Here is a 22,876-nt window from a genome sequence, read left to right on the forward strand (position 1 = left end):
TAACCTAGCTAGGCTTTTGACTCACTTTTGCGTAAAATGAGAGTATTGGGTCAACGTGTCGTTTACTATGAAAATTCTATGATGCTTTTAGATAGTTTCTGAATAAACACCAAACTTGCTACCATGTAGTCCATTCCTACACACAGTGACCCTGCAGGGTAGAGTGGAACTTCCCCTTTGGGTTGCCGAGGCTATAAATCTTTGTAGGAGCAGAAAACGTAATTGCTTACTACCCCCCCCCCACACACACACACACATACACTGCCCCAGAATATATCATCATTATTTTGTTTACAGTTTTGATATTTTCTCCATATATAAGCAGACATTAACATTATACTCAGGATTAGTTGCATTCAATGGTAAGCAACTGAGTTTCTAAGTATTATTATTAAAGTTTAGAGGGATGAGAATGTTCCTGTACATTCCATGTGTTTGCAAATGGAACTAGAGGACTACCAAAAGCCAGCTGAGAGTGAGGAGGGACCAGACCCTCTTATCTGAAAAGCTTAGAGAACATTATGGCCTGGAAAGGGAGTATTTTGGATCCATCTTTGTGAACTCCATGTTACTATGCTGCATGGAAAGATAATGACAAAGCTTATTAAAAGCTCATTTCCCCCTCTGCATGTTGTCTTCTGAGGGCGAGAGGAGACTTTGTACTGGAGTCCAGGCTCAGCAACACACAGGGCAGTTTTAACCTGTCCTGTAGGGTTGCTATGAGTCAGAATTGGCTTGATGGCGGTGGGTTTCTTTGGTTTATGTTATCTTCTGTGTCGTTATGTAATTATATAAATGTACTGCTGATTCATCTTACTTTTGCATATTTTGGGTTCTGTGTTTACCTTTGGTCTTTTTTCAAAGTGGAAATGAGAAGAATAATAGCACATATGTATTGCATACTTCATACACTTGTATCAATTGACTATTGTTTTCATATTTGTTTAAAGAAAATTAATATGCTAGTAACAATATTTTATTAAGAACTGTTCTAGATGCCCCGGAGCAAAGTTTGTCTATAACTTACAATGATGTCCTAAGGACGCACACGAGAAATTCATTCTTTTGGTTGAACATGGATGACTGGGTGGCTTGGGGCACAGGAATAGGAGAGAGAGACTTTATAGCTCTTGAATTTTAAAGAATAAAGTGACACAATACCTTTAAAGCTTGTCATTTGGGATCCTGACGTGTACTAGCCCTATGGAGTACGAGTGGACATCAGAGCCGTGATGCTGTTCAGAGTGCAGAAGCACAGTGGGCTGTTTCTAGCCATTCTGAGTCACCGTGCTGATATAAATTAAAATGGGAAGTAAATTTGGCTTGGCAATAGCAAAATTTGGGATATCTGTTTGACTAGAAAATAAACTAGGCAATGTTCTTAGTTTGGTAAAAGGGTCAGAAATGCCAAGTCTCCTCTGGAGACTGCTAAAAAATAATAGATAAAATAAAGAATGATGTGCTCAATGAGCTACAATTCAAATAAAGGAAATTTAATGGGAAATGATTACATTAGTAGCAGATGGGTTTGCTTCCTGAATTGCAATCTTTCTGGAAATCCTAGAGCAGCTTAAATTCGTTTTTCAGATACAGGATCTGATAAAGGAGATAGATAAAGCGATTTGTTTATTTGGTTATGCTGTTGTGAGTCTGACAGTGCCTTTTGGACCCTTCATTTTTACTAGGCGATTTTTATGATCCCTACAAACCCACCACCAACATTCAGGAAACCAGAACTTTGGTCTGATGATTTCACCGATTTTGTGAAAAAGTGCCTGGTGAAGAATCCTGAGCAGAGAGCTACTGCAACACAGCTTTTACAGGTCAGTGGTGTACCTCTCTGGGCCAGAATTGCTGTGAGTTTGATGGCTGATTTCTAAAGAGTTAAACTACATGGATTGATGAACTACACACACACACACATTCTTCTTCCTCTGTATGTTCTCTTTTCTAAACTCAGTCTTCTGCATCTTTATATATTTTTTGTTGTTGTAGTTAAGCCCTTTCCTTCTAAAGTTGTTTTGAAATGAAATGTACATTGACTTCTCCAATTTTCTAAACATTTCTGAATGAAACCTTGTCTCCGTGACTTTTTCCTGTGCCCCCATCCCCCCTGGTGTGTTATTCCTAGAGCCAGCCTTTTTCTTTAAGCTCCTTTGTGCCAGTGTTAAAAATACAAACAAAAACCAACCCCTGATTCTGACTCATAGGACCCTATCGGACCAAGTAGAACTAACTGCCCCTGTGGTTAGAGAGGCCGTCAATCTTGATAGATGATACATCTGTCTCCTGTGGAACAGCGGTGGGCTTGATCAGCTGGCCTTTACAGCACACCGCTGTACTACACCATCAGGACAAGACAGGTAAATACAAGCTCTCTGTACTCCTTGAAGAGAATATCGTGTGTTATAAATACTGGTTTCAAGATCATCTAAAAGTGAAACATTCCAGTATTCCTTGCTATACGTAGATATTTATCCAGAGAAATGGGAGGGTTTTTCTCTTCCTTGACATTTGATGCATATAGAAGTAATTTAATAATAATTTATGAGCCTTTATTTTCCCAACAGAATTACCTCAGACCTCTAAGCTAATAAATACCTCTTTATGATAAAACTTGATATGGAAAATGATTTTAAGTCACAAAAGTATTCAAAACATGGTTCTTGTAAAAAGTGATTTTCCAGAGTAGAATTTGAAAAAGGGATTTGTTGAAAGATGTGTGGAAATAGACTCTTCAATAGACTGTTTACTTTTATGAATGTGTGCAACTTGGTACTCACCTTCATGGAAGTCAGTGACGTAGGAATATCTACCGAAAAACAGCACATTTCTTTGATGCAGTGGTTTGACTTCTGTGAATTTATTCTACAGGAAAAGAAATGAACTTCGTGTGAAATCACATCTGTGAACGTGTTTCTAGAATATTAAAATAGCAAAAGAGCATTGTTGTCCGGCGCCTTTGCGTCCGTCCAACTCCCAGCCACCTTGTGCAGCAGAACGAGGCCTGCCCAGTCTGTGCCATCCTCCCTGGGGCTCTGTTGGGGCCCCTGTTGCAGCCACTGTGCCATTCCCTCTCATTGAGGTCTCCTTCTTTTTAGTCGGCCCTCTACTTAACCAAGCGCGATATCCTTTTCCAAGGACCAGCCTCTCCTTGTAACATGTCCAAAGTGTGAGACCAAGTCTTGCCATCCTAGCTTTTAAGAAACTTCCTGGCTGTACTTTCTCCGAGATATATTTTTTGTTTTTCCGGCAGCCCATGGTACATAAAATATTCTTTACCAGTAACATAAATCAAACGCATCATGTCTTCTTCAACATTCGTTATTCTTTGTCCATCTTTCCCATGCGTATAAGGTGATTGAAATACCATTGGCTTGGGTCAGGCTCACCTTAGTCCTCAGAGTTACATCTTTCCTTTTTAACTCATTAAAGAGGTCTTTGCATTAGATTTGCCCAATGTCTTCTCTCCTTTCAGCAAGCAAGGTTGTGTCATCCGCATCTTGCAGGTTGTTAATGCAACTTCCTCCAATCCCGATGCCATGTCCTCCTACCTAGAGTTCAAAGCAAATCAAACCCACCACCATCAAGTTCGCCCTGACTCACAGTGACCTCGTGTTCCCACTGCTGAAGACTGACTAAGGGCCGATGTAGTCTCAGGGTTTCCACCAGTCTCCCTCAGACCAGTAAGTCTGGTCTTTCACAAGTTTCTATAAAACACTTTATTGGCACAGAACTCACATAGCATACAATTCATTCGTGCACTCATATTAAGAAGAGTTGTACAGTCATCACCACAATCAATTTTGGAATGTTACATGATTTTGAGTTTTGTTCCACATTTCTTCTCACCCTGCCTTCTAAAGTGATTGCTCCCTTTCAGAGTAGTTGGCCGTGGTAGCCAGACACCACGGGCTTCTTCTGGGCTAAGCAGCGTGAGGCCTGATGTTCTAGTGGCGCACGGCTCCAGGGACTAATTGTTGGCATTCCCCTTCCGTCTTCTTCACTCTTCCCTCCCCCGGACAGGCGACCAGTAACGGCGCCTTAGTTGATCCCATCCAAGCTTTAACGACCCCGGCTGCTACTCACCGAAGTCGAATGCAGGGCCTGGTTTTGTGGACTACATTATGCTAATGGCCTCGATGTCGTTTGAGGCCATGGGTCTGAACATCAGACTGCGCGGTCTCCTGAATCCCCAGACCCGGCAGTCGATTCCCTCAGCATGTTTTATAACATTGCCTTTCCTGTATGCGCCACCACGGCTGTGAGTTTATTTGCAGCAAAGGTAAGCACACACGGGAATCCACTTTGCCAAGCCGACGTGTTCATGAGGGTACCCCCTCTCTCGCCCCCATACCCTCGCTGCCAGGAGGTGTGTCTGTACGGCCATAGCGGTGTTCATCTCCGTCTTTTGTCTTAGTCCCACAAGTACCGGACTGTTTGTTTGTTTATTAATCATTCGAAGTCCCCTGTTTCTTGTAGTTTAGATTATATAGTTTCCATTGCACTATCTCCCAACTTACTGATTATTTCAGTCTGCCCTCCATTCTGTTTGGGCCCATCTATGTGGATTTTTAATTTCTCTAATTGTATTCTTCAGTTCTAAACATATCATTTATTTCCTTTTTGTATCTTCTCCTACTTTGCTGAGCCTATTTATTTTTTCATCAGTTTAAGAGAACTTGTAAATGTTTTTGAAGCTTTAAAACAATGGCTGTGTTAAAATATTGGTATGCTGCTTTGAATATCAGTGTAATCTGTTTGTTTGTATCTATTGATCTCCATTTCCCATTTAAGTTGAGATTTTTCCTGGTTCTTGGTATGATGACTGCTTTTCTATTGGAGCCATGATGATTAGGAGACTGTAGCTGTCACATCTCTCATGATGGCAGATCTGCTGTCCCTGCTTCTATGAGTGGACTAGCTTGCATTGCAAGACAGTGTTGGAAGTCCAGGTTTCCCACTTGGTCTCCATTGCTGCTCAGGGTGGAGGAGGAGCACTTCCTTACTACTGCACTGGGCTTAGAGTCCATCGCCCTCCTCTGGCACGGTGAGAATTGACCTTGCTATGGTCAAGTGGTTGACGAAAGTCTTGACCCTTCACCAGCCCTCCTCTGCCACTACACAACAGGGTGGCAGGAGTGAGGTGGATGTCTTGTTATCAGCCAGTGGGGGTGTAAGTCCAGACCCTCATATTGTCGCCATTGAAACTCTTCAGTAGGGGAGTGTCTCGTTGCCACTGCCTGGTCTGGATGCATGCCCAAGCGTGGCACTCTTTAACCACCACCACCTCACTAGAAGGGTTGATTGACCCCTCAAAATCTGGAGAAGATGGGCATATCGGCTCTCTACTCAGCCTTGGCTATGGGATGTGGCGCCAATTTTTTTTTTTTTTCTGTGGTGTTTGGCTGGGTAGAATGGTGATTGCCTAAAGGGTTTCTGCTTTGCTGGGCTCCAGAGAGAAAGCTTTTGTCGGATTTTTTTTTTTTTTGGTTGTGCCTATTGGTGTTTCTATGTTGCCAGCTTCTCTGAGCCAAAGGAAGACCCATGAAACTCACAGCTGTTTGTTCCTTCCGTGGGTCCTGTTCTCCCCAGCGGTTTGCCTTCTTTTCTCCACCTTTACTCGATACATACCGTCTGGACTTAGGGGGCTGGGCATACAGGAAAACTGGCGCTAATACCCTCTGCTCAGAAGTGGCAGTCCTCTTCAGTTCATGTTAGACTTTTCTTTTCTCCTAGTTTCTCTCTCTCAGCATCCTTCATCTGAACGCTGTCAGTTCAAAAATGGCACTTTTAAAAGAAATCCCACATTTTTTTAGATGAGTTTCACTACAGATGCCATTTAGAAACAGTGGCACTTGCTTGCTTTTAGGATTTGTTGTGTTCATTTTTCTTATTTATAACTAGGCGTCCTCAAACTATGGCCCGTGCGCCACATGCGGCCCGATGAGGACATTTCTCCGGCCTGCCGGGTGTTTTTGCCCCATTTGCTTGCTTTTTTACTTCAAAATAAGATATGTGCAGTGTGCATAGGAATTCGTTCATAGTTTATTTTTTAAAACTATAGTCTGGCCCTCCAATGAGTCTGAGGGACAGTGAACTGGCCCCCTGATTAAAAAGTTTGAGAATCCCCATTTATAACCGTTTATAAACTAATACTACAGTTTTTTTGTCTGACAAAAGTATGATATATTTGTGGTTTCTTGCTCTCATGCATTTTTAAGTTGTATGCATTCAAATCCAGCTTTTATTTTCTTCCTCTGATTTTATGGCATTGAATCGAGTATATCAATATTCTTTAAAATTAACTTCTTTCATATTTTTATTTTTTAACATTTAGCTCCTTTTGCAGTCTGGACTTGATTTTGGCACTGTGGTAAGGAGCTAGTTTAAGAGTCTCCCCCCCCCCCCCCCCCGGCAGGCAGGCAGGCAGGCTGGCTGGCTGGCAGGCGGGCAGGCATCTATCTCAGCACGAGTTAAAGTTTAGGTTGTCTCTTCCTCCCGGGTTGGGAATGCTGCCCTCATAATTTGCCGGTCTCGTCAGCCTTTTATGTTTGCTTCTGAGTAATCTATTCTTTTTTAAAGAAAATTGCTGTCATTTTTGTCTTTATTACTTTCCTGTTTTACTTCATAATAACTGAAAACGAAAAAGTAAAATCTCCCAGGTTTTACTTACTTAGGTTAACATTTTATATTGTGTAGCTTTTGCCACAGACAGGGGGCCTCCAGTAAGTTTGTGGGGGAAATTCCAGGTCTTTTTCCACAACTTACAAGCTTACAACTGTAATATCTTTACATTGGCTATATTTGCCACATTTTATGCCGTTTTGTGCTTGTGGTGATGGAGTGGCCATGTGTTGGGCTGTGATCCGCATGGTCAGCAGTTGGAAACCACCAGCAGCTCCGGGGGAAAAAGACTGGGGTTTCTACTCCCATCAACAGTACCAGTCTCAGAAACCCACAGGGGTCGCTGTGAGTCAGCACTGACGGGATGGTGGTGAGAGTATAAACTTAGGGTGGAAAATGTAGAAGCTATTGGTGAGTTTCAATAATCAAAACAAATGAAAATAAAATTACTAAAAATTGAGACATCAATGGGGTAATGTATTTAAATATTTATTTTAAATAAAAAAACATAAATAAAAGGACAAGTCATTTAACATTAGTAAACCAGCACAGTAAGTGGAAAATAGGTTCAGCAAAAACAATAAGGTATTTGAAGGAGCCAAGATGGCGGAGTGAGGTGCACCTCGCGGAGCTGGTGGGGCCGTCGAGTCCCGCGTCCGACGGAGTGTGGGCTCCCTCATCATCAGAAGAACATTTTCCTTGACCTTTAGGTGCTTTTATGTTTTCTTCACCTCAGAAAGAAAGCAAAACTTCTGAACTCAGGACTTGGCAAGCATGTCCATGGTACGTCCTGGAGCAGGCAGTCCTGCCTCTTTTATGCAGCCACGTTCCCTCTTCATCAAGCATGGGGTCTCCTCTACAGGGACCTCCAGGACTGACATGGAAAGGCTGCTTGCCCTTAGTCTGTCCCACCTCTGAGATTCACCCCACGGCAGCCCTTCGCATGCAGGCATCGTGCCGATTTCCCCCCAGAAAGAAGCAGCGGACCTGGGACTTCAGCTGTTGGCGGCTTCATTGTAAAGAAATTGCTTTGAAAGCCAAAGTTCAACATAAATTTGAAACGCATGCTTTGATGGTGGTATTGTGAACTCTTTACTTTTTGTTCCATATAAGAAGACCAACGAAATAGCAAACATGGATGACTTCAGGTTTGGTTTTTTGTTGTTTTTTGCCATGTCCTCCAGTTTCAGTCATTATCGGGGAAAGCACAGTTCATCCTGCAGCAGTAGGTCTAACATGCAGTCGAATTTGAAGTATAAAAGAGATGGTGAAACATGACATATATATCCAAACCTCATTTCATGGCATATGTGAATAAACCATCACAGTCTCTACTGTTGTGAGTTTTTGCATATGTAAACCACAATTTTAGGTGAGAAGAGGATTTTTTTGTCTCCTAGAGAAGGAAGTTGTGTTCACTTTTTCTCGGAAATCTTTGGACATCGATAATTATGTTTTTTTCCATTCAGCTAAGGACCGATGGATTGTATTGTTCGGAAGCTAAACTCACGAATGTGCATGTGTTTAATGAAAGACTGGTAAAAGAAACCAAAACTGCCCTTAGCCTATTGATGGAACCCTCTACCTTTCTGGGAGGTGGGCTGCTGGCTTGGAAATGACTTTTATGTTCTTTGAGGACTTTCCATTTGAGACTTGGTTTTTATTTCTGTCATGGCAGGAAAATTAGCATGAGGGTTTTTGCCGTTCAGAAGATGTTGATGGAGCCTAGGTTATAATCTGCTTTCAACCTTGGACCTAAAGGAGGATGGTGTGGGGAAAGTTTCATTCACATAACCCCTGTCTCCTAAGCAGCAAAGATGCCTTTCACAGCTACATGACTCTGGTGTTTTACATTGTTTAGTTTTGTCGTTTATAAAATTATAAGTAACTTTTTTTCCTTCCAATAAATAAATAAATAAATAAATAAGGTATCAACAATGATACCTTAAGAGTACTATTCCCTGAGCTCAATCAGCAACCAAGCTAAAATGTAAAGAGTTAAAATCCTTCTAAACTGGATTCCTCATCATCATCATCCGTATCCCAATGCAGAGCTTCAGCTGGTGTGAGGTCATCATAGACACTGTCCTCACTGAGATCGCCGTCATCACCATCACTGCTGTCATTTTCATACAGAGCACAGTCTTCACTGCCATCCATAGCATTACTAATACTACATTTCTGGAAGGCACGTCACACTGTCTTCTGGAATGTCTTCCCATGCATCACGAACCCACTTTGCTATTAACTCTATGTCAGGCTTCATGAGATTTCCTCCTTTTGTTAGTCGGGCTTGACCAGATGACATCCATTCATGCCACTGACCCGTGTATAAGCCAAAGCCCAGTTTTTCAGCACATTTTTTATGCTGAAAAACTCAGTTTATACATGAGTACATATGGTAAGTTTATCTATTGCTAGTTACACTTGAGCCTCCCTACTTTCTCCCACCTCTTTTTCCTCCAGAAAAATAAAAAAACCCAGGCCTGGTGTTTTTCCTTTTTTAAGAACTCAAGTATTTTAGCTTGATAAGGTTAGTATAAAAAAGAAATAGAAAGTTAATTTTTTATAAAGTTTAGTAGTGAGTGAATGTTTATGAAAAATTATCTTTTGCAAATTAAAAATTTCTCCATTGGAGAAGACTAAATTATTTAAGATGTAAGACATTAAAAAGGATGTAACAAAATAGTTGCTGCCCTGTTGGCCACTGGTTTTAGCTGGCCATTGTTACTAAAGACCCAAATAAATTTATTTTATATGCAATATAACTCACAGTGTGTTCTATTGGTTTTGTTTTAGTTTAAAAATTTCTTCTCAAGCTGTACTCTGTTGGACAATTATGTTTTCAAGGATACTGTAGTTTGGTTACTTATAGGGTGGCATTTTTTGTGAGTGTCTTTGTCTTTTAATGCTCTCTCTCACTTTTTAATTAAGCAAATAAACTCAAAATCTTTAGTTCAAAAGTATCTGAAATAGTGTTTTCTACATGTATGCTTTTGGTTCTAGATGAAAAACTGTTGACATCTTTAGTCCTATTAGCATGCACCTGTTGTTTTCACATGTGTTTTATGCAATTCAGAGAAAGCTTTTGAATTGATATCCCATAAACTTTCCTTTTGTAGCATCATTTTATCAAGAATGCAAAGCCGGTGTCGATTTTAAGAGATCTGATCACAGAAGCTATGGAGATCAAAGCGAAAAGACATGAAGAGCAGCAGCGTGAGCTGGAAGAGGAGGAAGACAATTCGGTTCGTAATTGCCTTTGGGAAATTGATTTTTCCCTGTTGACACATAACTGATTTGCCCAGCTCTCTTCTTGAGCCCCGGTAGCAACAGTAGTTACATGTTGGGCTGCTAAGTGCAAGGTCAGCAGTTCAAGACCACCAGCCAGGCCTTTCTACTCCTGTAAAGAGTATGATCTTGAAACAGCAGAGGGGCAGTTCTCCCCTGTCTTATAGACCCACTATGAATTGGAATCGTCTATGGAAGTGAGCAATCATTTTACTGTGACTTTTGCCTCAATAGCACTTACTGGGTTGTTACATTGTGAGGTAGAATTTAATTGGTTTATATTACGGTGCTTGCTATGCTTAGGTTTTAAGAACTATGGATAAGTGAGAAGTAAGGTTGCTATAACACTCTTACACAATGCCTTCTCTCTAGTTGGTACTCCGTAATTGTTGAGAAATGTCTTGCATGCGGTCAATTTTGTGCCATATCTTTGGGAACTTTCTGGAACTTGCTATCAACGGTGCTGTAGATAACTAGTGCTGCAGTAGAAGAAGGGCTAGGGGAGAAAGCAGAAAGGACAAACAAGGGTTCAGGGGGTTGAGCCAGCTGGTTCCATTTACATTTTTCAGGCGTTTGTGAATGTACATTAATTCTATAGAAATAGTGGGTAGTACAGAATTATGTACATACTTGGGTTCTTTTTTTCAAGGGATTGTATAGTTCCCATACTGGGTTCTTGTTCAGCAATAGGTAATAAGCGTGCTTCAGAAAGTTCAGGGAAAGATGGAATGAAAAGACAGTGGATTTCCCCACAGACTCTCTGAAGCCCCTCATCTATTTAGTTTCAGATGTCTTTCCACTTGACACATGTCTAGCATTTTGCAGTTCCAGAAACACTTGATCAGCTATTATTCCATTGATCTTTAAGCTTGCTGGTGTATAGTGGTGTTGGCCCATTTGGCAGTTGAGTAAAATTATAAGAGAAACGATTTGCCAAAGTTTGGAATCAGGAGTCAGAAATGAAAGGTTTATCTACTTTGAAACTCCCATGATCCCTCATTACCACCCGATGCTCACTTTCCTTTAAATTAATTTATTGTTTTATGAGCAACATTGACTTAATCAGATGAACACCATTTTGGAGAAGGTCAAGTTCATTGAAAAGTCTAGTCTTTGCCCCGCTGTGCTGGCACTCACTGGCCTTTTCTGGGCTTTGACAGGATGTGTGCAGACCGAGTTACTACTGGGCCGGCGAGATGCCTTAGTCAGCCACCAGTAGGCAGGGAATTCGTTTTGCTTTATCCTTCTCTGCCTGTACTTAACTACAGGCTGGTTTCCATGTTTTCAGCCCGGTAGAGACTGCTGGACGCCTCCTTTGTTCTTTCTGACATACACAGTCCTTTGGCTGCTTTCCTGCCCCTCGGATGGATGCTCCTTTCCCTCAGACACACCCCTCCCTTGCTGGGCTACAGCCACAGAGGCTCCTTTGAGATTTAAACCCACTTTTGAACATGACAAAAGGCCTTACCTTAGTCAGGGCCTTTACCTGCCATGTACCCCAAAGCTTCGCCACTTAAAACAACACACATTTCCTAAGTCAAAGTGTCTGTGGATCTGGACCTGGGTAATAGTTTAGTTAGAGGGCACTGAGGTTGGACCGCTCATGAAGTGTCAGTCCCGTTCTTAGTCAGAATCTGCCCACTCACTGCTTAGGACTGTGGACTTGCTGCCCCAGAGCTTGTGTGGAATGAGCCTCACTCACTGTAACCAACACCAGGTCTATTGACTTTGTTTGCTGCCTGTGGTTTCTGCCCTTCCTTCAGGTTCACTCACACACAAGGGGGCTTCTAAACGTTTATGGGGAAATTTCATTATCTTTACATTTCAAGAGAGCCCTGGTAGCCTAGTGGTTATGCTTTTGGCTGCTAACTACACAATTAGTAGTTTGAAACCACCAGCTATTCTGCAGGAAAAAGAGGACGCTTCCTCTTCCCATGAAGAGTTCCAGTCTTGGAAATGTATGGGGCATTTCTGCCCTGTCCTGTAGGTTCACTGTGAGTAGGAACCAACCTGATGGCAGTGAGGTTGTTATGTTGTTATTAATTCCATCTATCCACAAATGATCTGAAGCCTCCTTGTATTTATCCTTGGAAGCTTTCCAGTTTCTAGATTTTTTTGATTTCTTCCTTCTGCTACCTCCTCCTCTGTGCTCTCTGTCTTTATGTGTGGCTGGAAGGGGTGCTAGCCCCCCCACCACTGATTGCGGGTTCTGTAGGCGCAATTGTATGATTGATATATATATAATAAACTATATATAATAAAATCATCGAGAGCATGAGAGATAGAAGAGAGAGTCAAATAATGGAGTTGGACACATTTCATCCTAGCATGCTCACCTCCTGGATGGCCATGATCATACCAACCAGGTCTGCACACAGTGTGGGTCAAGGCGAGGTGGGGCGGAGACCCTGCAGGAGGCTCGAGAACCCCCTTTATTGCTAACCAAGGGTTATGTCTACTTAGGGAGGCGTGGTTGCAGGTAACCACATGTCACATGAAGGGGCAGTAAAATAGGCATACGCATCACAGGAAAGGGATGTACAATGGGGGTAGGCGTAACAGGAAGGGGATGAGCTAGGGCTATACACATGATAGGAAGGGGAGGGACTAGAGGCATACATGTGACAAGAAGGGCGGACCCTAGCTTCATGATGGCGGCCTAACCTTGGCCACCGTGGGTGGGCTTGACCTTTGTGGGGTCTACTACAAGGAAACTGTCAACCATTATCCTTATCAGAAGGGAGTGGGCCCTACTTGTTGTGGGATAATCAGTGGTGACTGCTTGCTCCAGATGGCTGATAGCCCTTTGGGAGAATGACCCCTGATCTACTGATGCCCTCCAAGTGTATGGCATTCGCAAGCAGCTAAGTTTGGCATATATTTGGGGGAGACAACTTGGGAGAAATCCTTCTGTTTCCCACATTTGTGAATTGTCTTTTTTCTGTGTCTTTTGAGATTTTTGGATGAACTTTGAGAGACATAGGCATAAACTGCATGCTCCTGCTTCAGTTTTCATGGACGCTGTTGTCCTTTCTTGAGTGCTTTGTCATTCTAATTGTGAATATGGGGCTTGAATTACAGTATTTAATATGATCAAGTTAGAAGTATACATCCATAAAACAATATATTTTCAGATTGTATGGTTCCAGATTCCGGCAGTGCCTGTTGTTAGGTGCTGTCGAGTCAATTCCAACAGAGCAAACACTGCCCGGCCCTGCGCCAGCCTCACAATTGTTTGCGTGGCGGGGCCCAGTGCCGCAGCCACCTTGTCAGTGCATCTTGTACAGGTCTTTCTCTGGGCTCAGTTCGGTTCTGTGGTATTCTGTGCATCTTACTAGTGAGAGTGATCAAAGCAGGGCAGAGAAGGCTTCTTAACATTGCCCAAAAATCAGAGCCATTAAGGCAAGCCGTGCCAAATTAGCAGCTAATCAGAAGAGAATTAAATGGATGTTTTCTTCTGAACTACTGGACCTTTTGCCAAAGAATTTTCTGTACACCCTAGGGCAGCAGTACAGTCTTGCTTCCCCTCCTCCCTTACCCTACAACAAGGATTGTAGAGTAACGAGCCCTTATTTCATAGATTTACGCTTACCTAACATCTGTCTGTAATGTGTGCATCCAGCTCTTTCCACCTCCTACTTACCACGATGCCCAGGGCCCAGGAAACTGACTGGTTAGTTTTCCCTCAGATGGTGCCTTCAGTCGGCCAGTTCTGGCCTAGCTGGGATTCTGGGGACTGGCTGTGCGAGGACACTGCAGAAGGACTAGGAGTATTTGGGATTGCAGTCGTGTTTCCATGATGGAGCCTTGGGGTGCTGTCGGGTGATCACTGGATTGACTGCTAACACAGAGTAGGGATTCCAGCCGCCAGGTGCGAGATGAGGCTGTCTGCACCCACTCACCCTATGGAGGGTCACGGTGAGTCAGAACTAACTTGGTGGTAGCGATGGTGAGAGAGAGAGTTGTTTTAATTGAGATTAAGCCTCCTCTTTCAATGTGGTTTTTCAAAGAGAAAAGGTCTTTTTAGCCTGGCGAGAGAGCTGCGTGGCCAGGTGTATCCGTTTGATAAGACCACAGTAACAAATGAGTGAAAACTGGGAGGTTTAAGCAACAGACCTTTGAAATCAAGGGGCTGGCAGGGCCATCTTCCCTTCCAAACCTCCATAGGAGGGGAATCCTCCTTTCAGCATTCCATACTCCAGGCATTCCCTGGCTTATTCTGCTATCTCCATTCTCTGCCCCTGCCTACCCACTGTGTGAGACCTTCTGGTCATATAGGGACGCCAGGTGGACTGGATTGGGCAGACCCTAAAAACCTCATTTTAACTTACTAACCTTATTTGAAATAAGGGCATAGGTTCTGTGGGTTAGGACTTAGCATATCTTTGGTGGGGTGGTGGGTGGGCGAGGGGCATGTGCAGAATTCAACTTCAGCGCCAGGTTTTGTACTGTGTCTAGTGTTAGCCGGATCCACCTGGATTTTCTAGCAGTCTCTATGGCAGGCTTCTGGGTCCTGAACCTGGGCGGGTCCTTCTCCAGCGACTGAACTGTTATGATATCAAGCCAGTAAGGCATTGCCTGAGGTGGCTGACCCTGTCACCTTGTAAGAAAGAAGTTGCTTGTTGGGCATTATTAGTAGGAGATGTCCTCGGATCATTAGTGTGACCTGGTAAAAGAACACATGTGTTCTTATATGCTGTAAATCTCTGAATCGTCTCAAAGTTCACCTTTTACAGACTTTTTGTGAACGTAACTGCTTTTAATTCAGCACACCTTTTAAATACAACATTTTCTTTTCACCAAGGAACATTCAGAATAGGTATAAATCAATTTGATCTGAATCATCTCTATTGTATAAGATTTGAAAAGTTCTTTCCCTATAAAATATTAAAATATGCATTCATTTAAAAAATCACACCCACCTTGTGCCCTTTGCTAAATGTTTTCTAGTGTCTGAGGAAATAGGGAAGGTGTAGGGAGAAGAAACCCCCCTCCACACCAGCCCAGGGCCGATTTCCATGAGGCAGAGGCCAGACATACCTCCACCCCGTCCTTCGTCCTTCTGTACCGTGCTCTGACCCCGCCCGCGCCTCCCGCTGTACTCTGCTGCTCTGCTGGCTTGCTTCATCCATCGCCATGGCTGTACGGAGCTCTCAGGCAGCCCTCAGTGACAAGGTTTACTAGAGAAGCTACCTGATTCCCACAGTTCAGGATCAGAAACATTCAGGCTACAATCTTTGGTCCACATGAGTGCCTCTTCTCAGCCAGCAGCCTCCCCCTTCTGGTCCTCAGCCATAAGGTCCCTTGGACGCTGCTTTGTTGTGTGAGGTGGGGGGCCTGCTGCTTTGCCTTGCCATCTCTGTCTTGTACACCCCTCTGTGGCGCCACCTCTGGTGCCTCTGTCACCTCCCAGGGATCTCGCACGCATTTGGATGATAGTAGCTCTGCGTCCTTGATGATGGTGGGATTCTTCTCCCTCTGCTTTGGCGATGACTCCCTCATACCCTAAGGAATGGCAAAACTGACCAGTCCCTTCGGAGCGCTTCACTCTGTGTGCATGGTCTCACCCGCTCTTTTGGTGGGCGCTACAAAGACATGGACAGAAGAGCGGTGTTTAAGCAAGTCCACGCCCCACTACTTTACTCTGCAAAGCGGTGGCAGACTGTGTTCTTGGTAGTGGAATGTAGAGTTTGTTTTGTCCTTGTCCAAACAACAAATTATACATATGACTCACTCACAGTCTGTGTGCTTTAGCTACTTACAATGGGGAGGAGCTCCTTGAGACGTGTCTGACTATGTAGATGCCTTAGCAGAGGGCTGGAGCGCTCAGTCTTGGTCACTGCGAACCATCGGTTTTTCACTCTGCGTAATTTCTGACTTTACTGGTCCAGGGGAGGACCCAGGCATGTTTGACAACACCTCCCATCCCTGCCTGATTCTCATGTGCAGCCTGGCCGAAAGGCACTGGCCTAACGGCTTTATTTAGCACTAGGCCTTTGATCTAACTTGGACTCTCCATAATTCTTTGTTCCCATTGAAGTATATGTGGAGGATTTCCTCAGGTTTTCTATTCTTTTTTTTGTTGTTGTTTACACTTACATTTTTGCATAGTTTACAATTTACAAAAGAATTTGCAGAGGTTCCCTAAGCCCCGAATCCAGTGTTGCCTGTGTGTTAGCATCTGCATGGGGGCACTGTCACAATTCATGAGCAAATATTGACACATGGTATTACCTAAAGTCCAGGACTTTCTTTTACCTGGTGTCCATTTTTCTGTTTGAGTCCATCTAGACCAGTGGTTCTCAACCTGTGGGTTGCGACCCCTTTGGGGGACGACCCTTTCACAGTGGTCACCTGATTCATAACAGTAGCAAAATGACAGTGATGAAGTAGTAACAAAAATAATGTTATGGTGGGGGGGTCATCACACCATGAGGAATTGTATGAAAGGGTTGCGGCCTGAGGAAGGTTGAAACCACTACTCTAGAATATGATATTCCATTTAGTTACCGTGGCTCCATAGCCTCTTTCTGCTGGCCATGGTTTCTCGGACTGCCCTTGGGGATGGCCCTGGCAGTTTGTTGGAGCACCGCTTCCATCTTCTGTTAGACGGCCTCTCACTCGGAATTCCTCGGTTTCCCCATGAGGAGACTGGGGGTAGGTCCTGGGGTCAAGAGCACTTTCTGTCAATATAAGGTAGTTCTGTTGGTGTTGACCGTGGTGCCCTGGCCCAGGTGGAAGTCATCCGTTTTCTCCACAGTACAGCAAGTCTTTCCCCATCCCATTCTGTTCAGGAAGTTCCCCGCAGACAGCCTACAAAACACAACATCATTTCTTCACGCTGCTCACTTTCTGCACCTCTTCCATGGTGCCGAGACACTCCCCAGCCGCGCTAGCTCCCAGACCAGCCTCTCGGGCAGATGAGGTCACTTTGTTGTTGTGCGTTGCTATGCAGTCAGTTCCTGCTGACGTGACCTGACCTGTGAGGAGCAGAACTGCCCTGTAGTGTTTTCAAGGCTGTGGCCTTCTGGGGATCACTTTGGGACGTGTTTAATTCGAAGTGTCAGCCCTGGGTCATCCAAGTCCCCTTCTGAGGCTGGCAGTTGGGTATGCATACGAATCTGGACTCTACGGGAGAAGTGGGGCAGTTAGGGAAGCAGCAGGATTCTAGAGGTAGTTAAATTCTGAGCACAAAAGAGTTATCCCCAAAGCATTTTGATTTTGTTTTTTAAAAGCAAACACAAGACCTCTTCCAGTAATGGCCTGAGGTGATCTGCCAAAATGGTTCACTACTCACTTGACCCAGAAAACCCCACAAAATCCTGCAAATCAAGAGGGTCGAATCTCCAGGTCCACTTGAAGAACACCAGTGAAACTGCCCAGGCCATCAAAGGTATGCATGTCCAGAAAGCCACCAGATATTTGAAAGACGTCACTTTGCAGAAGCAGTGTGCACCTTTCTGATGTTACAAAGGTGGCATTGGTAGGTGTGGCCAGGCCAAACAGTGCGATCAGTCACAGGGTCGGTGGCCCAAAAAGAGTGGTGAGTTTTTGCTGGACATGCTTAAAATTGCAGAGTAGTGCTGAACTTAAGGGTTTAGATGTGGATTCTCTGGTGATTGAGCACATCCAGGTGAACAAAGCCTCCAAGATGCGCCGCCAGACCTACAGCGCTCACGGTCGGATCAACCCGTCCATGCGCTCCCCCTGCCACACTGGCATGATCCTGAATGAAAAGGTACACATTGTTTCTAAACCAGAAGAGAAGGCTGCACAGAAGAAAAACAGATCTCCCAGAAGGAACCGAAGAAGCAAAAATTTATGGCTGGGGAATCAGTTAAGCTTAAAAGAATAAAAGTTAAAAACAAACAAAAAACCAAAAACACAAGTTACTGCTTCTGCCTACCTGACATCACCCCAACTTGTCTGATTAGCAGCTCCTTGTCCTTTGGGCTTCAGCAGCAGACGCGTGCTCCGATATGCTCCTGTGGGGTCCCGTGTAAACTCTAGTACTGCTCTTGTGATTTTCAACGACCACTTTCTAAGCTGCCTTCACTAATGTGTACGGGTTCTCAAAGATAGCACTGTAGCTTATCACCCTTCTGGGCACCCAGTAAGTAGGTGACAAATACCTAGAAAATGGACAGATCTGTGTGTGTCTTCTTTTGAAATCAGTTTTACCGGCCCCCACGGTCACTGACTGTGTAGTGTGGTGCTGCAGTCCGCAGCGCAGAGTGGATCTGCTGGCAAGAATCAGCGTGGCAAAAGTACCGGTCTGTATGGCTTCGGCAATGCCGCAGACGAATGTCTGAGGATTATTTGGGCTGGGCTGGGGGGTTTGTTTGCTTTCTTGCTGTCTTGACCTCCTCGGCCCCAGAGTTTCATTTATATTGGGAGTTTCAGTAATGTAAACTGCCTGTTAAAATCAATATTGGTTTAGCGTGCTTCAAAGCCCTCTTCTGAAATGTATGTTTTGGAGGAGGATTCCTTAAAAAAGCTTTATAATATTATCATTTCCAAGTTTATACAAATGCTATTTTTCCTGATAAGTGTGTGTTAAAGCTCCTAATTGCTCTTTGAACACTATTATTTGGAACAGAAAAAGGAATAAAAGAGAAGAAATTTCGTTCTAAGACAAACCAGTCCTTTGTCATGTATATTCTAGCAACAAAGGTCTGCAGTCATAATCTTTTCCTATAAAGCAGTTTAGAATGTAGTGATAAAGTGATAGGAATAGTTGACATTTCCACCACTTTTGGTGAGATCGGCAGCTATTGCTTGGCCTCTTGCTATTATGTGCATTTTACAACGGAGATGGCGGCACTCGCTGCCCTTAAGAAATCTAAACCTGGTTTACATAAAGACATGACTTATGACATCTTAGAGTATTAAAATTATATATATATATATATATATCAGTTTTTTCAAAATGTCAGCCACGATCTTATCTCTGAAAGGTACCCTAGTAGTTAGCCTTATAATGGTTGTGAACCTAGTTTGTAAAGCACTGCATGGAACTTGTTCAAGTCTTTTGTCTTTGGTGCCCTCTTGTGGTTCTTTTACAAACTACGTGTAACAACAACCGATTTTAAAGGTGTTATTCTTACTTTAAAATATTTGATGTATAAGCTTCTTGATATTTTGTTAATCCTTTGACATGCTTTTGGCTGAGAGAGAAGCAGAAAAGTCATGGTTAAGGTTTCTTTTGCTTTTCAATTTACTCTATTGTGTATCAGTGTTGTGCACAGGGATGTAAGATAATCTTTTGTTGGGAAACTTTTAATATGATGCCAAGAACTTGTACCGTCTTGCATCACAGAGCCTCTGAAGTCCTGCCCACACACCTTCTCACCATTTAGGCGTGTTGTACTGACGAACGAGGTTCTCCCCCTTCTTTTTATGACTTTTGGAGATCCTGAGAGCTTTGATGTAACTTTAAAACATGCCTGTGAACATGCAAGAAGGTGGGCTGTGTGAAGGGGGAAGGCAGATGATTGTGTCAGAGACAGAAGACAGGTGCGTCAGAGCCAGCAGCTGCTTCAGCTGTGATGCCGGCTTTGCAGGGCAACCGAGGGGCCACCTGCGTCCCAGATAGGCCGACCGTTCATTCTCCGCACGGGTTTCAGATAGCGCCGAGCTTCATCTCTTTACGTTGTGGACTACAAAGCTACTCATGTCTCTTCAGCTCATTCTACGATGAAGCGGGGCTTGACAGGCATCTTTGAGGGAAGCCATTTTGACTTTGGATCTCGTCTCAGTGGAGCTGAACATAGTACCAATAAGGTCGGCGTTAACTAGCAGTCCTGCTGTAGGCCGTTTCCCTCACGGCAGGTAAACAACAGAGGTGCAGGAGCGCTGGTAAGAGAGGACGGGGAGCAGAGCCGGGTGCTACCCTTTGCCAATCTTGGCAGTGTACCAGAAATGACTCCGATTTGCGTTTTGATAAAGTTCAACTCAAAACTCACTGCTGTGCAGTTAATGCCAACTCAGAGTTCTATAGGGCAGGGTAGAACTGCCCCTGTGGGTTTCCCGAGAGCACAAAGCCTGTCTTTCTCCTGGAGAGAGGCCGGTGGTTTTGAACCGCTGACCTTGCAGTTAGCAGCCCAGCGTGCTCTCACGTGACACACATCAGCCTAGATTGACGGGGCAGGGGGTGGAGAGGAGAGACACGTCCCCCCCCCCCCAACCCGAGCCCAGCTTTCTGGCTGCTTCTTGAGTAGACTGTCACCACAGGTGACTACTTAGGTCCCACTCCTTCCTTAAGTGCTGAAATGCCAATGCCCAGGAAGTGACTTTTTGGTTATAGATGACTAACATTGCTCCTCTTTTCACATTAGACTCTTTCACAGCCTCCTTTTTAAAAGCAGTTTGGTTTCTCTAGGTTCGGAATATTGGGAGTTAATTTTCTATCTCATTAGCTCTTGCTGGGCCGTCCAGAAACTTTCTAGAATATGGTGGTTCATTTTTTTCCCCATCATTTAGGTCAGTTTCAACTTGTTATTTCTGTTTCTTTAGGAATCTATTTTGGCCAAACTCTGCCTCAAATCTAGATTTCAGTAATGACCTTGTGATTCTAGTCTATCTTCTTCTCCAGTGTGTTCATCAGCCTCCGCGGCTCCCATCCCCTCGCTGCCGAGCAGTTTGTGCTGGACCTAAACTGGCACCATGCTAGTAAGTTTAAAGCTTTCCTGTGGAGCGATGGGACCCACTTACTACTGCTGTGCGTTCTAGCCCAAGTCTTCATGCCACTGCCCATGATCTTTCCTCGTGCTCTCTTAAAAGTCCTCTGTTTTCAGGAACCAAATTTAACCTTTCAAGGTCTTAGCTAACCCCGCTTCTTCAGCAGGCCTCTGGTTAAAGGGGTTTATCCTCTGCTCCCGCCACACCCCTCTTACATGTGTGGTGACTTTTTGTGAGTTACCGGGGGCTGTGGTGGTATGGTGGGTTACACTTTGGGCTGCTAACCACAAGGTCAGCCGTTTGAAATCACCAGAGAGAAAGAGGAGGCTTTCTGCTCCTCTAAAGAGTTACAGTATCAGAAATCCACAGGGGCAGTTCTACCTTGTCCCGAGTCAGAATCAACTTAATGGCAGTGAGTTTGGTTTTAACCAAATTCTAGTGTTGGTGTGAATTCTAGGTATTTGGCTGCTAATCTAGTGTTGGTGGTTAAAATCTACCCCTGTTGCTTTGGGGAAAGATGAGGCTGTTTGCTTCCATAAAGATTTATACCGTCAGCATCTCTGTAGCTGTATAGGCTTGCTGTAACTTGGAATGAAGCTTGGTGTGGGGTCGTGGGTTATATGTTGGGCCACTAACCCAAAGTCAACAGTTTGAACCTGCCGGCTATTCTAGGGGACAAAATAGGGGAGGCAAGTTCTACTCCATCCTGTGGGGTCCCATTTGAGTCTGAATCAATTCTTTGGGAGTATTTCCCATACCCTCAAACCCAATTCCATGGTGCACAACAAACGAAAACGCCACCTTGTGGTTGGTAGCTCAGTGAATAATGTCCTCCACCCTGGGCTCCTCTCTGTGGAGCAAAAACCCAACTCACTGCCATGCAATGGACGCCGACCCCTAACAACCAGAGGGCAGAGTAGAATTACCCCTGTGGGTTTCCAAGGCTCTCTTTCAGGGTGTAGAAAGCCTTGCCTTTCTTCCGCAGAGTGGCTGATGGTTTTAAACTCCTCACCTTGCAGTTAGCAGCCCAACACAAGTCTGCAAATTCGAAAGGGACTTCTCCCTGCCCCCACCCGCTGCTCTTCATCCAGAATCCAGGTGAGATAGACAAACTTGCTTATCATCTCCTTTGCCTTCGGGTGATTACCTGCTTTTCCAATTCCCAGTCTCGGCCAGAAGTTCTAGGCATACCGCTCTACTTTTGTGAGAACATGGTATCCTGTTCACTCCCCTTTATACCTTCAACTAGAAACCCGTTTAAAGACATGCTCTGTCACAATCACGGTCACCTGGACAGAGGGCAGCCACAAAGTCAGGTGTAGCTTATCACTCCAGGGGTTCACTCTGCTCCTCTGGGCCAGTTGGAGATTTCCTTCTTATCTGGAAAGCTCAGCTACACCGTTATTTTGTGCTTGTTATGTTTACTGTGGGGTCTTTGGGTGCCATCCCTTCATAAGCACCTTTGAGAGGGTTTGAGCTCCCCAGACCTTTAATGCCGCCTGCACTCACAGGAACGACTCATTCCTCCTGGAAGGCCACTTCTTGTGAGGCCTGCGGGCACACGTCTGCTCTGACAGACATGAGTGGCCACGAAGTGGAATGGACTTGACGGCAGCGGACTGGTTGCTAGGGTATTTCAGTGTGCTGTGGCAGACTTACTTTTGGAAAGTTAACACTAACCGTATATTTTATTTTCACTGATGCTGCTTCCCAAGTCTCTTTAATAGAAGACTCCTTCTGTTGTTCGGATACTTGCTCTGATGTTCAACCGATTATTTGTGATACAGATACAAGAGGGAGCTTCCAAAGTTCATGGAGGATTGAATGAAAAGATAAGGAGTTTTTTTCCCCTTGAGTTTTTTAGCCCCCCTGGCGTGTAACAAAACATTCTCATTTCAGTATTTTGATAAGTATAACTCAGTTGAGGTTAGTTACATTCATCATGAATTTTACAATCTTGTGTGGAGTTGGCTCACTTATATTTTTTGCCTGAAGAATAAAAGTTTACATCCACACATCTCGTTGCTATGGCAGGTGCACACTTATGAGAATTGTAGACTTGGCCAGTTGCATCAAAGCCGTCACAAACGGTCTGCTGATAATCCAGCTTGTGGAGACTGAGACTGTAGAAATGTGTGATTGCATCGGGAATACAGAAATAGTTAATATTCTTTCAAGAAGAGAAATGGAGACCAGAGCATGCACACTGCCACAGAAAAGAGCCCGCAACACAGGGAATCCAGGATAGATATATCCCTCAGGGCCAACAAGGAGAGTA

The 22,876-nt window shown here is 44.2% G+C and overlaps 1 protein-coding gene across 1 annotated transcript in view; it reads left to right on the forward strand.

Moving 5' to 3' along the window:
* Positions 1–22,876, forward strand: part of STK3 (serine/threonine kinase 3) — a 271,704-nt gene that overhangs the window by 159,593 nt on the left and 89,235 nt on the right. Inside the window, exons 7-8 of the mRNA XM_075549446.1 lie at positions 1,686–1,823; positions 9,750–9,875. Of these exons, the coding sequence (XP_075405561.1) occupies positions 1,686–1,823; positions 9,750–9,875 (264 nt within the window). The remainder of the gene's footprint in view (positions 1–1,685; positions 1,824–9,749; positions 9,876–22,876) is intronic.

The sequence above is a fragment of the Tenrec ecaudatus genome, chromosome 5, assembly GCF_050624435.1.
Source record: "Tenrec ecaudatus isolate mTenEca1 chromosome 5, mTenEca1.hap1, whole genome shotgun sequence".
Taxonomy (NCBI): domain Eukaryota; kingdom Metazoa; phylum Chordata; class Mammalia; order Afrosoricida; family Tenrecidae; genus Tenrec; species Tenrec ecaudatus.